This window comes from Pipistrellus hanaki (assembly GCF_964339955.1).
Source record: "Pipistrellus hanaki genome assembly, chromosome: 3".
Taxonomy (NCBI): Eukaryota; Metazoa; Chordata; class Mammalia; order Chiroptera; family Vespertilionidae; genus Pipistrellus; species Pipistrellus hanaki.
In genome coordinates this window covers 155,070,745-155,091,423 of record NC_140505.1, presented here as the reverse complement: position 1 = coordinate 155,091,423, position 20,679 = coordinate 155,070,745, and the positions used below count along the sequence as shown (strand labels likewise).

The 20,679-nt window shown below is 37.2% G+C and overlaps 1 protein-coding gene across 1 annotated transcript in view; it reads right to left on the bottom strand.

Moving 5' to 3' along the window:
* Nucleotides 1-550: 550 nt before the first annotated feature.
* Nucleotides 551-20,679, bottom strand: part of OVCH1 (ovochymase 1) — a gene marked incomplete at both ends in the record, with an annotated part of 54,151 nt that continues 34,022 nt past the window's right edge. The window contains 7 exon segments of the mRNA XM_084878278.1: nucleotides 551-720; nucleotides 1,965-2,000; nucleotides 11,449-11,518; nucleotides 11,522-11,534; nucleotides 12,398-12,485; nucleotides 15,179-15,305; nucleotides 16,565-16,596. Of these exon segments, the coding sequence (XP_084734404.1) occupies nucleotides 551-720; nucleotides 1,965-2,000; nucleotides 11,449-11,518; nucleotides 11,522-11,534; nucleotides 12,398-12,485; nucleotides 15,179-15,305; nucleotides 16,565-16,596 (536 nt within the window).

The following is a 20,679-nucleotide window of genomic DNA, read 5'->3' as shown; positions in this document are numbered from 1 at the left end:
TAGACACCATGTGGTCAATAAGTTTGTAAAGATTATTCAACCTAATTAGCCTTTTCCTTTTTAATTTACCCTGGGTCTAAAAAATGGCCATTTTTATTGTGAGAATGAAACCTGAATAAGCATATTTTCAAAAAAGTTACCTAAATATTCAGTTTAGAAAATGAAATCTCTTAAAACATATTACCTCTTAAAAAAACAAACAAAAAACAAACAAACAAACAAACAACACCAAATTCAAGTGCTCCCTAATGGAAAAGGGAGATAAAAATCATTGGACTTAAATCAAGAAGAGCCAGTATTAAAGGTCAAGATCCAGTGGGTGTGGTCTCATGCTCAGCCCATTGTGCTCTGGAATTCTGATTAAGGATCTGATGGAAAATCACTGACAACAAAGGATATTGTTCCCAAGGTAATTATAGGTCATATTTTCCACATATATGCATTATATAAATACTTAGTGCCATTTAACATAGGCCATTTAAAAAATATCAATTTACCAAGTAATCTTGATTGCTCATCTGGTCCATCATAAATATTGAAGTAATTCCATTCACAGTTCCAAGATTCTTCTGTTTTCATCTTTAATCACTGCCTTAATTTTATTTTCTGATATGGAATACAAAGTCCAAGTGCAGTTCAGCATGCTTGGATAAATATTAGGATAATTAGGAGATGTGATTATAACAGAACCAACAGGAATCAAATCCAATACTGGACATCCTAAGGCAAAAGAAAAAAGAATGTTTAACACAGTAATTAAAAAGCTGAGTTACTTCTTAAATCTAGCTTTAATGTCTATAAGAGGGTCATTAAAACTTCAACTATAGAGTACTTTTATTAATTTCTTTCACTGTTCCTTTATTTCCAAAGTTCCTTATAGGTTTTAATTACTTTTGTTTTGAAAAACATACTCCCAAAAAAAGACAGACTGAATGAAGTTCTTTGACTTTAACTCACAAACTGTGAACCACTAAATCACTAACTTCTACATTTCAATGTAGTTTTGTTGCTCATATGTAATATATAATTTCATTTAATATTCACAATCATGAGAACTAGATTTTATTATCTTCAGTGTAGAGATGAGTGAAGTCACAATTGACCTTTAACAGGTTTGTCCTAATACTTTTAGGACTTCCTTGATTTGCAAATACCACAATAAATTCAGTAAGAAATAATTTCACTATCAAAAAAAGGCTAGTAAAGAACAAGAAAAGCAGATTGAGAAGTAAATTTGAGTATTTGATTAAACTAAATCTACAAGCAAATTATATGCACCTAAAATTCAGCTTGACAGCATGGGTAATTCAAATTATATATATTTATTAGGTAGAAAAATCTGGGTCACTTTCAGGTAGTTGAAACCAGGATATTAAATTTCATAAGAGCCATAGCACTACTATACCAGAAAAGAGAATTGAGGAACTGAATCACATTTTGGGCCTACTCCAAATGTCCTAGGTATTATTCAACCTAAATTAATGCCATCCAAAAATTGATTTATTTAATCAATAATTGTAGCTCTTTAGTTTCACTATGAAATGGTCAAGGAAAAACGAGAAAGATAGAGAGGCAGAGAGAACTACATAATCTAAAAGACATAACATATATGCAAAGAATGTCAATAAATAGACTTAAAATAGCTAGGAGGATTCCTATTAACAAAATCGATGTGCTTCTTATCCATTAATTGGATAAGGTGCTACCTCCTTTTTCTCCATTCCCTAATCCACCATGGGTGTCCATCACTCCAAAGTTTAATACTAAGACAATTCATACAAATCTATATTTCACTATAAGGCAACTAAAATCAGGCCACAAATACCTGAAAGTTATTGACAGAAGTCAGAGTACCCTTTTTAATAAGGAGTGTTTAGCCACAAGGATATTCCTGATTCTATTTCCATCATATTATGTAACCAAAGCCAAACTAATTGGATTCCTTATTTCCTTTATTATCTTACCTTTGTCATTAAATTTAACTTTTCCTCTCATGAAATCTAGAATAAGAGAATATTCATGGTCAATACATCCAAGCAAACACTTTATATTTTTTATTCTTCTGATTATAAATGATACAAGCATATTGTAGAAAATTTTAAAAATACAGAGTTCAAAGAAGAAAATAAGTCTCCTGTAGTTCTGACCTATAAGTAACCAATACTCCCAATTAAATGTAAATCTTGTCAGGCATTTTTCTATGCTATATGTACATCTACACTAATATGAATATTTACACCAATAAAAGAGAAATATGCAAATTGACCGTACTTTCACGATGTCCACCAGCCAATTAGGAGTGAGAATGCAAATTAACCCAACAAAGATGGGTTTATTTGCATAGCTAGGTGTGGAGCAAGACTGAAGACTGAAGACTGAAGACAACTGAAGACTAAAGACTGAAGAGGCTTGGCTTCACCACTCCAGCCAGAGCGAAGGCCTGGGTCCCAGGTGCTGGAGAAAAACCGGTGCTGGAAGCCAGGGGAAGGAAGGCCTATTGCACAAATCTTCATGCAACGGACCTCTAGTATTGTTATAATATTCCAAGTACCTAGAAAAATGGACACAATTTTTAGGTGCTATATGAAAAAAATAAAATAATACAACCAATTTTATATTTAAAGAGATTTAACTTGAGGCCTCCATGGAGTAGAAATATCACAATTTTAAATATTATTTTGTCTTCACCCCTAAATCTGACAAACGAAACAGAGAATTCCAATCTGTTTAATTGATAATATAGTCTTCATAATAAAGCACAATAAAATAAACACATAAACAAATTTAAAAAAGCAATATATTTACCAGAAATATGAAAAGAATATCTCAAAGAAAAATTTTCCATGGCCAAACTGACATTGATTGTGAAAATCAATGATAAGAGGACCATGAGATTTTAAGGAAGGTGAATCTCCATCACATAAATTTCCTAGCCAAAAATAAAAAATAAAAAATAAATTCTTACTATTCATCAAGGCTAAGGTAATTGAGGAAAATAAGAGAAAATAAAACTCTATTTTTGAAATTACAAATTTATACCATATTTATTCCTAAGAATATAAGAATGGGAAAAGTAAGCAGAATAAAATCCAATTAGAATAGAGAGTGATAAGTTCCAGATTCCTGAATCTAAGCAGTTCTAAGAGGTTCTAAACCAGTAGTTCTCAACCTTTCTAATGCCATGACCCTTTAATATAATTCCTCATGTTGTGATGATCCCCTACCATAAAATTATTTTTGCTGCTACTTCATAACTGTAATTTTACTACTGTTAATGAATTGCGATGTAATTTTCTGTGTTTTCCGATGGTCTTAGGCTCTACAGCAGCAGTTCTCAACCCACTACTAGCAGGGTCGTCTAAAACCATCGGAAAACACAGATATTTACATTATGATTCATAACAGTAGCAAAATTATAGTTATGAAGTAGCAACAAAAATAATTTTATGGTTGGGGGTCATCACAACATGAGGAACTGCATTAAAAGGTTATGGCATTAGAAAGGTTGAGAACCACTGTTCTAAACCAAATAGGACACAGTACCCATTTCATATAATGTCTAGACTAACCTTAGTAGATATTTTTAAGCTATTTAGTATTAGAGAAGGTGACATGGACTGGCTAGTTCCTTAGGGAAGAAAAAAAAATTAATTTTGTCACCAGACTTAAGTAAAATAATCATCTATAGGGAGTGTATTTGAAGTCTTTGCTGTATACTGGTACAACGTTCATTTATTTGCAGCATACCAATTGAATAAGAAGCAAGTAGCAGTAACTAACATGAAAGTCAAAATCAGTAGCTCACCTAAATGAAACTTTTTAGGCAGTCATTTTTAGAGGTCTCCTGAGACTCAGAACCCTAGAACTAATTAGCAATGGTGCACCTTCCCATTGCCCCAGGACATAAAGCACCCTTCAGAAGGGGATGGAGTTGAAATCCTACAGAGATTGTTCTCAATTTTATCAGGTGGACTGCTAGTAGCCTTGAAGTTCTTTCTCACAGAGCTAATTCAACTAGAACAAAACAGTTTTTCATCTTCTCTTGCTTCTTATAGTTTTAAGATCAGAATGTTCATTCACTAGAGAAAATTTAGATAATTTCAAAAATAATTACTCATAATCTTGTACTCCAGAATTATCCACTTAAACATATTGGTGTGTTTTCCTTTAGGTCTTTACGTGACACTTAAAAATTTTTAATTGTACTATGTAGTTTTTCATCCTGGTCTCATTCAATATTACATGTAGGGTTTTCCAGTTTCATAAAAACATTATGTGAAAACATTTTATTTAGTGCCTGCATAATATTTTATCTTATGGATTAACTATACTTTTCTTAACCAATTTCCCATTTAAATTATTTTTTGGCCATTATAAGTAACACTAGCTGAACAGATATCTTGTACATAAATGTCTTTACACATATATAAAGTATATTTTTAATAAGTATGGCTAAAAATAGAAACACTGAATAAACAGTTAACTTTTAAAAATTTCTATATCTCCCTCCAGAAAGTACACTCCCATACTATACTTCAATGATAACATATAAATGCCAGCCACAATTTATTTTATTTAATAAAAATAACCACTTTAAAATATTTTTGGCAACTTATTATGTACTTTTTTTTTCTCAGTCCTGTTTAACAAGCTTAATATTTTTTCTTATATGTGTTTACTTGTCTATAAATTGCTCATGTAAGTTACTTACTCATTTTCCTATTATGGTATTATCTACAAAAATAGTGAGTCAGAGTTGTGTTTCAAAATTAATTGGTTAATCTCTTAATTGTTGTACTTATTTTTTCTTTAAACTTACATTAGAGATCCTTTTAGTTAAAAAAATGAACTTACTTTATACTTGCTGAGTCAAGTAGTGGTCCATTACAAATGTCATAGTCATGGATATCATAAGGTTAATTATTTAAATTTGCTTCCTATGATAAACCATTTCAACTTTGATCAAACAGGGTATTTTCTGAAACAAACATTCTAACAAAGGTAGTATGCTATAACATTCATAGTTTCAAGGTTTTGAATCAATAAGGAACTATTAAGATGTTTTGCTATTATAGAAAAACTGTCCTTTCCAGGTAAAGAGGTGGCCAGAGGATTAATTTCATTGTGACAAGACACAAAATAAGAAGAGATTTAATTTAGATTGTATAGTAACTGATATGCAAACATTCACTAACTCTTCTTATCTATTAAAAGAGGTTAATGGTTAACCCAGTGCTTTTTGTTCTCAAAATCACTTGGGTCAATAGTTTGTCATTCTCTAGGAAGTGAACAAAAGTCAAAAGCTTTGGAGACTGGTTTCAACTTGAAATTTAATCAAGGCCAACCCAAAGAAAGTGGACCTATAAATTTATTTTTACAGAATAGAGCTTTTCTAATACATATTTAAACATTCTCTATATTAATTATCTTAACTCTTTCTCAGAGTTGTTGATAATCCCATTTATTTGTTTTTTAGATTTTGTTTTGGTTAGAGCAGAAAAGGTTTTAGTTTTATAGAAATTTATTGATAATTTTCCATTTTCTTTCATTGGTTTTACATGATAAGATCATTTTCCATCTATAGTTAAGTAATTACCTATTTTTTCTACTTTCAATGGTTTAAGAAAAACGTTTAACTCTTTAATCAGCTATTCTATGATATGATAAAGAATAAACTTTATTTTCCTCTCTGAATTGTAATGTCAAATTTATCATATAAATGCCTATATTTCTGATTTCACTTTGGGTCCACTTATATATGTCTCTTTTTGTACTAGCACTACTCTGGTTTAATTATCATTGTTGTAAAGTGTGTTTTAATATCTGATAATTTGCTTCATCACTTGGTCTTTTCCCCCCCAAAGCATTTTCAGCTCATGTATTTTTATTTTAAGGAAAAACTTTAGACTTATCAAGTTCTTCCTTACTCTCTGAAAAAAAAGGTCCCATTAGAATTGTGTTGGGAAATATATTTGTAAATTAATTTAGGATGAAGTAATGTTTATTCTGTCTTCCAGTATTAGAACATATTACTTTTCTCTATTCAGATCTGTTGTGTATATGTGCCTGTGGGTGGTTTTGTATATGTGTCTGTGTATAAAGTTTTACATTTGATGATAAGTCTCATATATTATTTTATGGTTTTTCCTAACGTTATGGTTTTTGTTGTTAACTATATGGAAATGACTTTTCTATCAATATTATATTTATTAACTAATTATTACGGGCATGGTTTTAAAGATATAATTGCTATATAATTAATTTGTATCTAGATTTATTTTTAAAATCTTTATTGTTCAGATTATTACAGTTGTTCATCTTTCCCCCCCATAGCTCCCCTCCACTCAGTTCCCACCCACCCCACCCCATGCTCTTAACTTCCCCCGCCCCACTGTCCTCATCCATAGGTAAATGATTTTTGTCCAGTCTTTTCCTGCACCCCCACACTCCTTCCCCCTGAGGATTTCAATCCACTCCCTTTCTATGCCCATGACTCTATTATATTCACCAGATTATTCTGTCCCTCAGATTTTTTTTATTCACTTGATATTTAAAGTCACTTGTTGATAGATATGTATTTGTTGTCATAATTTTTATCTTTACCTTTTTCTTCTTCTTCCTCTTCTTAAAGAATACCTTTCAGTATTTCATATAATACTGGTTTGGTGGTGATGAACTCCTTTAGATTTTTTTTTTTTTTTTTTTTACTTGTGAAGCTCTTTATCTGACCTTCCCTTCTGAATGATAGCTTTGCTGGGTAATCTTGGTTGTAGGTTCTTGCTATTCATCACTTCGAATATTTCTTGCCACTCCCATCTGGCCTGCATAGTTTCTGTTGAGAAATCAGCTGAAAATCATATGGGTGCTCCCTTGTAGATAACTGTTTTTATCTTGCTTCTTTTAAGATTCTCTCTTTGTCCTTTGCTCTTGGCATTTTAATCATGTTGTGTCTTGGTGTGGTCCTCTTTGGATTTATTTTGTTTGGGGTTCTGTGTACTTCATGGACTTGTAAGTCTATTTCTTTCATCAGGTAGGGGAAGTTTTCTGTCATTATTTTTTTCAAATAGGTTTTCAGTGCCTTGCTCTATCTCTTCTTCTGGCACCCCCATAATTCTGATATTGGTTAACTTGAAGTTGTCCCAGAGGTTCCTTATACCAGTGTTTCCCAACCTTCTCTCATGATGAGAATCACCTGGTGGAGTTGTTAAAACACAGATTCCTGAATCCCAACTAAGAAGTGCTAAACTAGAATTTTTGAGAACATATAGGTAAAATTGCATACCTAACTTAGTGCTCTGTATATAACATCTGTGTTAGAGCACTAGTTAAGTATACAATTTTACCTATATGTTCCCTTATACTATGTTCATATTTTCGGATTCATTTTGCTTTTCTGGTTGGGTGTTTTTTGCTTTGTTGTATTTTAAATCTTTGACTTGATTCTTTTTTTTTTTTTTTTTTTTTTTTTTTTAAATATATATTTTATTGATTTTGTACAGAGAGGAAGGGAGAGAGCTAGAGAGCTAGAAACATCGATGAGAGAGAGTCATCGATCAGCTGCCTCTTGCACACCCCCTACTGGGGATATGCCCGCAACCAAGGTACATGCCCTTGACCGGAATTGAACCCGGGACCCCTCAGTCCCCAAGCCGACGCTCTATCCATTGAGCCAAACCGGTCTCGGCTTTGACTTGATTCTTGCACTCCTCTAGTCTGCTGTTAGATCTCTGTATATTATTTTTTTATTTCAGTCATTGTATGCTTAATTTCTAGTTGGTTCTTTTCATATCCTCAAGGGTCTCACTAAATTTATCGGCCTTTTCTAGAAAATTCTTGAAAAACCTTATAACTGGTTTTGAACTCTATATCCAATAGTTTGCTTTCCTCCATTTCTTTCATTTGTGATCTGTTTCTTTGTCTCCACATGTTGGCTGCTCCCCTGAGTTGATAGAGTGGCTTTGTGTGCTAGGTATCCTATAATGCCAAGTGGCTCAGCCTCTCCAGTTATCTGAAGTGGACACTCTTGATGCACCCCTTTGTGGGCTGTGTGCACAGTCTTATTGAGGTTAAACCTTGATTGCTGTTGGTATCACTGGGAGGAATTGACCTCCAGGCCAATTGGTTGTGAGGATCAGCTCTGTCTAAGATGGGAGAACTTTGGTGCTCGTTGTATCTGCCCCCTGAGTATGTCCCTTATGGATCTGAGGAGTTGTAATCTGGATGGTCCTACTCTGACCCCTGGGTACCCTGGCTCTTGGCTCTCTAAGGAGGTGCTAATTTATCCTCTGCCTGAGGCCACCCTGCAGGATCTACAGAGAAATCTGCAGATTCCTCTTCTTTGTTTGGGTTTTGGAGGTACCCAAATGAGGCCCAGCTGTGAAGCAATGCAAACTGCTGTGGGGCCTTGGACCTTCTTTTGGATGTACTGGGTCTCTATGACTCAGCTGCAGTTTGATAGGTAAGTTTAGAATTCAAGGGACCAGGCCTTTCACATGCAAAAGCCTCTGAGCACAGCTTGGTTGGGGCAGAGTTTCAGGACGGAGCAAACAGCAATGGCTTTCTGTCAGCCCTGCCCTAAGAGGCCCCTGGGTCTCAGTGTCCTGTGGTAATGGCTGCAAACACCTCTGAGAGAAAGCTGCCCTCGAGTTCTGTCTGCTGCCAGACAGTCCAGTTTCTCCCCGTATGAGCCTGGGTCCCCAGAGTCTTGCTGAGAACTGGAGTTAGAGCAGCTGGGAGCTTGTATCTCCCTCTGGCTTGAAAAAGCCAGCTGTGTACTCAGTTGCCAGCCTTCTCTGCGAGAGCACCTCCATACCTCTGCCTTCTGCTTCTCCTCTGAGTCTCAGTGTGCTTTTCTCTTTCCTTCTAGTTGTGGGATTTCCACTCAGCTAGTATTCCTGTAGTTCTGGATGATGTCAGTTTTGTCTTTTAATTGTAATTTTTAAAGTTGCTGTGTGAGGCAGCAAGTTCAGGTGTTTAACTATGCCACCATCTTGGTTTCCTCTATATCTAGATTTCTTAATATGACCTACTTATATTATGCATATGTATTTATCAATATTAAAAAACTATCCTTGCATTTTAGGGATAAATCATAAAACTTGGTCATGCTAAATATTCATTGGATAATCTACTGACCTCAAGCATTAAGTTAGTGCCTAGAGTTTGTAAACCTTACTTGCAAAAATTGAAATGGAGTTATTAAAATGTCTGGGGGCTGATATAGGAAGTACTACATATGTTTTGAGAACTAATTCTAAGTAAAGATGAACTGATCTGTAGTTCATTAACATTATATTATATATTACTAGAGGCCTGGTGCACAAATTTGTGCACAGGTGGGGTCCCTTAATCTGGCTGGTGATGGGGGCTGATTGGGGTCAGATCAGGGGAAGGACTTTGGGAGATTGGCTAGCCCTGGGAGGTTGGCTGTGGGAGTGCACTGACCACCAAAGGGTAGCTCCTGCATTGAGTTTCTGCCCCCTGGTGGTCAGTGTGTCATCATAGCGACCAGTCAACCAGTCATTCAGTCGATCGGTTGTAACAGTTGCTTAGGCTTTTAAATATATATAGATAACTGATATAGCTAATGTACTATTTTCCCTCTTTTTCTGTATTTCTTTGTTCTTCCAAACTATATACACTAAGACACCCTACTCATGGAAAGGCAATAGGGAAAAAACAGTCTAATATTTTCTTGCAAGCAGCACAATTAAAGAATAGAAAGGGGAATGTATCTTCTTAATTCAAACACAGAAGAAGCTTCTTTTATTTTGTATTAATTAACAGGCCTCATTAAAGTCTCAAAACCACCCTATGAGGCAATATAAGTGACAGATATTCTGTAAGGAAAGATAGGAGGAAGCACAGCTAGTTTTCAATGGTCCTGTGCCCAGATCCTGCATTCTCCTCACAAGAAGCTATGAAGCTTTTGATGCAAAATTGGCTCGGAAACCAGGAAGCTCCTTGTTTATTGACATTCCCTTAAATAGAAACACAAAGCTTGTCATTGTGCCTATTTCTGGGATGGTAATGTGTAAGTCCAAAGAAAAAAACAACCGTGGTTTAACAATTGGCTGATTTATCAACTCTGGCATGACCCTGGGATGTTTTTCCTTTTTAGAAAGTCAAAGGCCAGTGAAATGCTCTATCTCCTCCCCCTCTGGGCAGTTGCCTTATTTCAGTAGGCCTGCGTATCGTTGACTACGTAAACAGGGAGTTTATAGTGCATCTATCACTGAACTACCGTGTGGTAGAACTGAGATTTGAACCCAGGACCATCAGATCCCATTACATCGGGTACTGTTAGTCAGCCAGCCTAAACCCTGTTTCCATTTAATGTCTTTTCCTATATTTTTTGCCTGGTCGATATTATAGTCTCAATGTTCTTGTGCTACCATTGTCTAAAACTGCTTTATTTATCCTTTGTTTGGGGTATTTCTGGACAAATTTAATCTAAGTATGACCCAAGTAAGCAGCATATATAATAGTTGGGTTTTGTTTGCAACTTACTTTGAGGGAGTATTTGATTAATCTCAATTATAAATCTAAAAATTATAGTAACAGTAAGGTTTTTCAATATCATATAAGAGATTAATTTACACTGAATATAAAACAATCTTATATAATAAAGAGGGAATATCCAAATTGACTGTCACTCTGCCACAAAGATGGTGGCACCCACAGTGGAGGCAGGATTTCTATAACACAAGATGACTGCACCCACAGCAGAGGCTGAGTTCCCATAACGAGCCTTAATGAACAATCATCAGGGACCTGATGTTGTGCCCTCCCCCCACCCCCCACTCTCGTGGGGCTTGATAGGGGATCTCAGGTCACAAACCCCACCCTGGTGCCAGACTGGGGGACTTCAGGCCATGCCCCCAACCCAGCAGGACTTGATGGGGGACCTCAAGGTGCACACCCTGCCCTGGCCCTGGTGTTGGGCTGGGGGAACTCAGGATGCTCCCCCCTGCCCTGGCCCAAGCTGGGGGACCTCAGGCCACACCCCCTACCCTGGAGCTGGGCCAAGGGACCTGAGGCTGCACCCGCCACTCAACGGGGCTTGACAAGGGTAGGCCCAGCTGGGTCTGAATCTAGCCCAATGCGGGAGGGGGGGAGGGAGGAGAGCAGGGTCTAGGTCTTGTGCAATTTTGAGATGCATGTGGGTGGGCAGGGACCCATGGTGTGCCCCAGACTCTGACAGGAGAAAGATTTCATATACATTTTACTAATTTTCTTTCATCTCTGATACTTCTATTATAGAGAAAAGGCAAATAGCAATATTAAAATATTTCCTCTATTTAATCCCCATCTAATATGCATGAATTTTGTGCACCAGACCACTGGTATTTCATAAAAGAAAATAAATTAAAAAAAAACAAAACAGTTTCTCTTAGGAGATTAATTACCTACTAATTTTTGCTTAATCTAAAACCATCATAAACCCACAGGGGACCCTGACAGGCAACCATGCTGGCTTCATCTGGAAGTTAGTAATATCTAGGTGAATGATGTGATTTTAAGGAGCTAATAACCTCCAGTGTCAACTATAGCACAGATGGAGGAATATCAGAAATGATTTCTAAACAACATGTACTGTTATTTACTTTGTTTAGAATTTAATGTATCACTGTTATTGACTTAGCATGCCTTCGTTTTTATATTTATTCCTTTGTGCTTGAGAGAGAGAAAGATTTCTACTTTAATTTACAGCAATAAAAAAATATTCTCTAGTACTAAATGAGTCAAAAGGCTTATGTAAATTTACCAATCACGGGAAATGGTTGGTGAGTCATGTAAGTTACTCAAAATTCTGACTGACAATCTGTAAGAGTCAGGGTGTTACTCTTGCCTAATTTTCCCCCAAACTCTCCCAAATCATATAAATTTAGTTAGGATTGACATTATATAAATCTTCACTTTTCATTTATCCCTTTAAATTTTTACAAGTGTACTTTATTATTAGTTTTATTATTAATTTTTTAATGAGAAAAGGGTTGGGAGGAAAAGGACTCACTTATCCTTTAAATTTATCTGTTGTTTAATTCCAGGAAAGTTCTATTTCCATATGGCAATTTTTAGAAACAATTACTGAGTACTCAGTAAGTGCCAGAAGATTCTACACACATTAATTCCTAAAAACTCTTTGATAGAGATTTGAATTTCCATTTTTCCTGATTAATTACTTCTTTTGTTAAAAAAAAAATACAATTTGTCAGCAGGGTTAATCTTACAATCAGCTTTTGCATATTGAAGGACTAAGATCAGGGATTATCTAAAAGTCTATTCTTTAAGGAGACAACGTGAAGAATAAGACTTTAGATAAACGCTAAGTGTTGCTACCTGTCAAGTAATCATTTACATACTTCTTTCATAAAAAAAAATATTCCTAACTCACCTCATAGTGGTTCTGTCAAAATATCTTGGAATCTGTATGATTCCTGCTGGTTTGGTCAGAATAACATCATTACAAGTGGCCACATGCTCTGGTTTGAATTCTGACAAAGTCTGGTTACTTTACTGACTTTTGGACCTAGAAATAAAGAAAAGGGAATGAGTATAAAACAAATTTTAAAGAGGCTTTGCTATATGCCCTTTCAAATCAAAACTGCCAGTTTTCTTCTCTAATTGTTATAGAAAAAAGTTAACAGGAGGTGGTTAGTGTCACAGAAGTCTTTACCTGAAACATATGGAAAACCTGCTCCTCTCTCAGGATTATGTTTGGTATAGCCCAGGGTCTATGTGGGATAAATGCAGATAATGCTGGTTCCATGCAGAGTTCCATCTGAAAGCAAACCTATATAATGAAAGAGTAATATGGAAATCGACTGAATGGTGGAACAACCAGTCACTATGATGTGCACTGACCACCAGGGGGCAGATGCTCAAGTAGGAGCTGCCCCCTGTTGATCAGGGTGCACCCACAGTGGGAGCACTGCTCAGCCAGAAGCCAGTTCATGGCTCGTGAGTGCAGTGGCAGTGGTGGGAGTTTCTCCCAACTCCACTGCAGGCAGGCGGTAAAGAGCAAGGGATCCAGACTACAGGAGTAATGTCTGACTGCCAGCTTAGGCCCGATCCCTGAGGGATCCTAGACTGGGCCTCTAGTACTCTTCAGGGTATAGTTCTTCAGGGTAAAAGGTTTCAGATGGTATGCATGCTTTTCTTTATTACTCACCTCATTTCCCCCCAAATTATCTGCACTGCTATTTTGGTGCCAAGGAGAGAAACAAGTTTTCAATTATCTATGCTCATAAAGAATCAAAATTCCTCACTAATTACATATTCTAAAAAGCAATGTTAACTCTGAATTGCATAGCATCTAATATTTGTATAGTTTGTTTTCAAACTCATTTTAACCTTTTATTACTAAAACTAGAGGCCTGATACATAAATCTGTGCACCAGTGGAGTCCCTCGGCCTGGCCTGTTGGAGCAGGCTGAAACTGGCTGTCCAATACACCGGTGCACAATCAAGGCCAGGGAGGGATGCAGGAGGTTAGCCAGCCAGGGAAGGATCACAGAAGGTTCCAGGCTGTGTCCTGCTGTCTCACTCAGTCCCGACCAACCAGACTTCAGCAGCAAACTAATCTACAAGTTAAAGTGTCTGCCCCCTGGTGGACAGTGCATGTCATAGCAAGTGGTTGAGCAACCTTAGCATATCAGTAGCATATTATGCTTTGACTAGAGGCCCGGTGCACAAAATTCGTGCACGGGGGAAGGGGGGTGTGCGGGGGCGGGGTGGGGGGGCTCAGCCCAGCCTGCACCCTCTCCAATCTGGGACTCCTCAAGGGATGTTCAAGCCCACCGGGATCAGGTCTAAACGGGCAGTTGGACATCTCTCTCACAATCCAGGACTGCTGGCTCCCAACTGCTTGCCTGCCTGCCCTCCTGATTGCCCCTAACAGCCTCTGCCCATCAGCCTGATCACCCCTAATCACTCCCATGCCAGTCTGATTGATGTCTAACTGCTCCCCTGCCAGCCTGTTTGTCCCCAACTTCCCTCTTCTGTCGACCTGGTCACCCCTAACTGCTCTCCCCTGCAGGGTTGATTGCCTCCAACTGCCCTCCTTTGAAGACCTGGTCCCTCTCAACTGCCCTCCCTTGCAGGCCTGGTCCCTCCCAAATATCCTCCCCTGCTGGCCATCTTGTGGTGGCCATCTTGTATCCACATGGCAGCAGGATCTTTAACCACCAGGGGCAGCCATCTCATGTGTTGGAGTGATGGTCAATCTGCATATTACTCTTTTATTATTTAGGATAGAGGCCTGGTGCATGGGTGGGGGCTGGCTGATTTGCCCCGAAGGGTGTCCCGGATCAGGGTGGGGGTTCCCTTGGAGTGTGGGACAGCCTGGGTGAGCAAGGGGCCTGTGGTGGTTTGCAGGCCAGCCATGCCCCCAACAACCTAAGCGGAGGCCCTGGTATTTGGAATTTATTTACTTCCTACAATTGAAACTTTGTAGCCTGAAGCGGAGCCAAGCCCCCTACTTGCTCTGTGGCTGCCGCCATTTCTGTTTAGATTTATTCACCTTCTATAATTGAAACTTTGTAGCCTGGAGTGGAGGCTTAGGCTGGCCAGGGCTGCAGAAGCTTGGCTTCTTCTATAAAGAAAGAAACCCAAGCCTCTCTCCTACTCTCTGTGGCTGCAGCCATCTTGGTTGGGGTTAATTTGCATACCCATGATGATTGGCTGGTGGGCGTGGCTGATGGCTGTAGTGGAGTGATGGTTAATTTGCATATTGCTCTTTTATTAGGTAGAATTGGTTGAACAGATGACTGGACGATCAGGAACTTAGCATATTAGGCTTTTATTATATAGGATATCACTATAAAGAAAACTCTGATACAGTGTAACAACCTGTCCAGAGCTATGATTTCAAACCCAGACCTTCTGATCCACAGGAATTACCACTGCAGAAAAGGCTCTCTGTGGTGTAGATTCACAATCACGGTCAAAAGTGTTATTTTGCAAACAATGTGTTCTAGCTACATCCAGAAATCACAATTCTGGATGATTTACAAGACAATTAAGTTATCCACTGAACAGTTTCTCTTTTGGAGCAAACATAAACTCATTTCCCACAAAAATAGTTTCTTACAAAATAATGTATAAGTTTTGAATATTGCTAAAAAGAAAAACAATGAATTTTAACTTCATAAGTTTACAAAATGACCAAATGTACCTTGAACTCTAAAGATAATATGACTTATGCCAAAATCACCTTGTACAAGGGAACAAAATGTCATCCTCACCAATAGTCCAGGGCTCATAAAAATTTTTGGGTAAAGCCTTCTTGCACAAAACTTCACCTATATTTAAAAAAATAAATATAGTGAAAAACAAGAACTCAAGATATTTTTTTTTTAGCAGTTTTCCTATTTTAGGCACTGGAATTATTTATATTTATGCATCATTCATTTTTATTAAAATATACACTGAATGGCCAGGTTATTATGACCACCTCGTCAGTACTTCGGTGGGCCACATTTTACCTTCAATACTGTGGTGATCCTTCTTGGCATTGACTCCATGAGATGTTGAAAGGTGATGCGAGGAATCTGACACCATGCCTGATGAATAGCACTGTCCAGTTCTGTGCGATTTGATGGCTGTGGAACCAGCTGCCTGATGGCTCGTTTAATTTTGTCCCACAAATGCTCAATTGGATTGAGATCTGGTGATTGTGGGGGCCACCTAAATAAGGTAAAGTCTCCCTCATGTTCCTGAAACCACTCCTGCACAATACTAGCACCGTGGCATGGCGCTTTGTCTTGTTGGAAGAAGCCATCTCCATTGGAATATATCATCAATATGATAGAATAAACTTTAAAAAATATATATTTTATTGATTTTTTACAGAGAGGAAGGGAGAGAGATAGAGAATTAGAAACATGGATGAGAGAGAGTCATCGATCAGCTGTCTCTTGCACACCCCCTACTGGGGATGTGCCCACAACCAAGGAACACGCCCTTGACCGGAATCGAACCCAGGACCTTTAGTCCACAAGCTGATGCTCTATTCACTGAGCCAAACCGGTTTTGGCTAATAGGACAAACTTGATCAGCAACAATACTTAGGTATGTTGTGATATTCAGACATTGTTCCACACAAATTAAAGGACCCAAATCATGCCAGGAAAACATGCCCCAAACCATAACACTGCCTCCACTAGCTTGGAGGGTTATACTCATGCATGTGAGAACTTATGCTTTCATGCTGTTCCTGAGAAATTCTCACTCTGCCATCTGCATGATGCAACTGGAAACATGATTCATCAGACCACATGACATTTTTACAATGCTCGACTGTCCAATCCTTGTGTTTCTGTGCAAATTGGAGACATTTTATCTAGGTAACTGCAGATAGCAAAGGTGTTCGAACAGGCCTTCAACTTTCATATCCCATATGATTCAGGGTATGCCTAATTTGCCTACAAATTTCAGGTGGTCATAATAATCTGACCACTCCATTTATATGACATGCAGCATGGTGTAAATTTAAGATATACAAGTCATTGGATATATTTATATATTATAATGTTATTGCAGTTGTAGCAATAGTTAGCACCTGAACCATGCCCAGCACAGCCAGGGGTGAACCTGAGAAGGGGCGGTGAAGGATTAAAGAAGACAGACAAGAGAATACAGCTGGGGCTAGGTGGATCTCTTGATCCTGGATGAGGACACAGAGAGATCCAGCCTGCAAGCCAAAGCTTCATTTTATAGTCAGAGCACACAAAGCAAAATAAAGGAAGTGGTCAACATGTTTACAATGTTCTTGCCAAAGAACACTTGGTGCACCTCCCACAGCCCATTCATTAGCTACCTAGAAACAAGGGAGGACTGTAAGTTCAAGCTTAATTATGCTAGGAGGGCCCTGCCCTCCAAGCTGGGACTTGTTTGTGGCCCTGCCACAGGTCAGTCTGAGGCTTGACCCCATAGCTGTACCCTACAAGCACCTCTACCAACATCACATAATTACTTCTCTTTTTGTAACAGGAATAATTAAGACCTAGTCCCTCAGTAAGTTTGTTGATTATAATACAATACTGTTGTCTATATTCACTGTACTGTGTATTATTAGATCTCTGGGACTTAATTTGTCTGTTGTTGTAAGTGTGTACCCATGAGGTAGGAATTCATTCCACTTTGCAACATGAAGAGACTGGGTTCCAGAACTCAAGTGACTTATCCAAAGTCACAGACTAGTGGGCTGGGGAGGCAAGGTTCATGAATCCAATACTCATCATAGCCCATGTCACATTGCTCCTTGAAGGACAGTAGGAAGTAAATTATTTTACCTTTAAAATTACATTGTCATAACATTTTTTTTCTCCTAGAAAATTAACCTACTTATTAAAAATATCTCACCATAAAGATCCATAATGGAAAACTTTTTCTACCTGAAAATTTATTATTTCCCTATAGTCAGTCTTTTTTAATTGCTTTACTTTCAGAAACTGAAGTCAAAAATGAAAGAAAAAATTACAATCATAATTTGAGTGCTGATTAAGAAGAACTTGTGCGTTTCTTAGAATCAAACTTATGTGCTATTAAGAATAATGCATCATTATTCTGTAACATTTATTTAAATGACAACTACTCAGCAAGACATTTGCTTCTTATACTATATATAACTACATGGTACTTACAATCCCAGTTACTGCTTCTTTCTCTTCCCACTTCATGTCCCCCCAACTTGTCCACCTAATATACTATATATTTTATTTTTCTTATTATGTTTCCTCTCCCCACTACAATATAAGCTTAATAAGTAAAGGGATTTTTCTGTCCATTTTGTTCACTACTGGATCCCTACAACCAAAAAGAGTCTGAATCTGGCTCATACTAGGCACTCCACAAATACTGACAGAGAGGAAGAGAGAGAGGAGAATATATCCAAGAAGAAAATACAAGAGTTAGTTAGCATAACACATCTGGGTAAATTAAGTTAAATACTATTTGAAGAATGAGCAAATATTTATTTGTAGCAAGTAAAGATGAATGTAGCTCTTGAATGAATTGCTGACTTCCACAGGGAAAAAGATAGCATTCTACAATACAGAAAAATATTATCCAACTTGAATAAGGGGTAATGTTTCCATTATAATCTTGTAGTTTTACTAGCTATCATCTGAAGTGACAGAACAATTCTGCATAGATCAAGATGGTCATTTCAAATCAAAGAAATGCTAGGTTGAAAAATTATAGTGGCTCCCCAGTTAGTCTACATCATGTTTTTCAATCATGTTTTTCAATAGGTTATAATAAAGGGAAAGTTTTCCCAGAAAATGTATTTTTATAGAAAAAGTATATATACACTTATTTTATATAGTGTATAATAAAGATAGTGATATAAATTGGAAAGAAAGAACTGATTTTTAAAGAAATAGGTATAGCATCACTTTAATATCTATACTAATAAAGGGGTAATATGCTAATTAGACCAAATAGACTGGACATCTTCCAGATGGCCTTCCTGACAAAATCCATGGTGGCAGGGCCAAGGCAGAGGCAGTTAGGGATAATCAGGCAGGCATGCAGAATGGTTAGTGGCAATCAGGCAGGCAGAGTGATTCGGGGAGATCAGCTATGCAGGCAGGTGAGCAGTTAGGAGCCAACAGTCCTGGATTGTAAGAAGGATGCTCGATTGCTGGTTTAGGTCTGATCCCCAGCAGTTGGACATTCCTTGAGAGGTACTAGATTGGAAAGGGTATAGGCTGGGCTGAGGAACACTCCCTCTCATGCACAAATTTTGTGCACTGGGCCTCTAGTATAAGATAATACATTTTAGCAGGATTAAAGAAGTACAGTTTTTAATTACAAATTTTTTTTTCTGAACTAAGAATCAATTAATTTTTAAATACAAAAACAAAGATAAGTCACAGATCAGAGATACAGATTTAAACAAATAAATTATAAAATGTTTATATCAACATATAATAAAATTTAAAGGCAAATTACAACTGTATGAATAAGCAATTGCAAACTGTGATAAATATATATGTAATATGGATATATCACATATATACATAATAGTGAAAAATGGATGATTACAAGAAATAAGAAATATAAATAGGTAAGCAATATATGAAAAATATATGTATCCCTATTAATAATTTTTAAAAAGTAAAAGAGCCAAGCTGGTGTGGCTCATTGAGCATTAACATATGAACCAGAAGTTTGTGGTACGATTCCTGGGCCAGGCACATGCCCGGACTGTGGGCTCTACCCCCAGTGTGGGGTGTGCAGGAGGCAGCTGATCAATGATTCTCTCTCATCATTGATGTTTCTATCTCTCTCCCTCTTCCTTCCTTTCTGAGATCAATAAAAAATATAAATAAAAAACAAAAGGGCCTATTAAATTTATATGTTAGGTTATGGGCATGGTGGAAGAGGCTCCCATGTGTTGCTAATGGCAGCAAAAAATTTAGTCTTTCTGAAAATCCATTTACCAGTACACATTCATGTGAAAAAATGTTCTGAGTCTTTAGGATTAGCCTACTTTGGAGAGATATAGAAGGGAACAAAATAGCAAAATCTCTGCTCTCATGAAGCTTTCATTTTAGTCATGAAAATGAAGATGATTTCAAATAGAGACCAAAGCTACAGTGAAATAACTATCGCAATATGATAGAAACTAATTGTGGGAGAAACAATAAATGATGCTACTTTAGACTGACAAGACCTCTTTGAGGTGATTTTTCATTCATTCATTCATTCATTCAATGCCATCTATGTGTCAGATAAAAAAATTTCAGTCTACATGCAGCTCACATTCAAAGGGGATTACCCAGACAAATCACAGACATGGAAAAAAGTAAAAATATGTTGGAGACAAGAAATGCTAAGGAAAGGACCTAGTGTATAGAAGAACCTAGTGTATAATAAAGATAGTGATATAAATTGGAAAGAAAGTACACAGGCAGGAGGTGATTTAATTTATATGAATCTAAGTAGGCCTTAGATCCATATCAATGAATCTAAGTACACTGAGCAATGTTAATCAAGGGAATTGGTGAAGATGATCTGATTGAAGGGGGGAAATGTGCAAAATGAACAGGCTAGTTAATAGTTTTTTTCCCCCCCTGAAGTCTAAATGATTTAATATTTTGAAGAAAAAAAATCCCTTAAACAAATATGTGTGCCTTTTCAGTCAATGATTTGATCTCTCACCCCAATGTAATCCTAAGAAAATAATCCCACATTCAAAGCAATTTTCCTGGTCTCCATATCCTCCTGAATCAAGCACATACGTGTGTGTACCTTACACACTTAGAATAACGTGCACAAACTTATTTTCACTTCAGCTTTCCCTGTAAACTAGATTATTTCTCACACCTCCTCACTTTCCTCTTTCCTTTTGGTAATACAAAAAGCCTGCATTACACCTCTACAAACAGGAGGTGGCAATTTTGTTTTGTTGAACAAAATTAGGTTTGCCTGTACATGAAATAAAATGATAGCTGGCACATTATTAGCAATCTTTTAAATTCTGCAATTTTAAAAGCCTTTAATGTGTTTTTCTTTGTTTTAAAATATAACACACTAGTCCCCTTAGGGTCCCCCAAGCCCATTTTAACCATCTTATCTCCTGCTTTGTATCATGTACACATTTCTGGCATGCTGGTGTAGTTTTGGTATGTTTGTAGACATTGGGCCCTTTTGACTTTTTCTTGAATA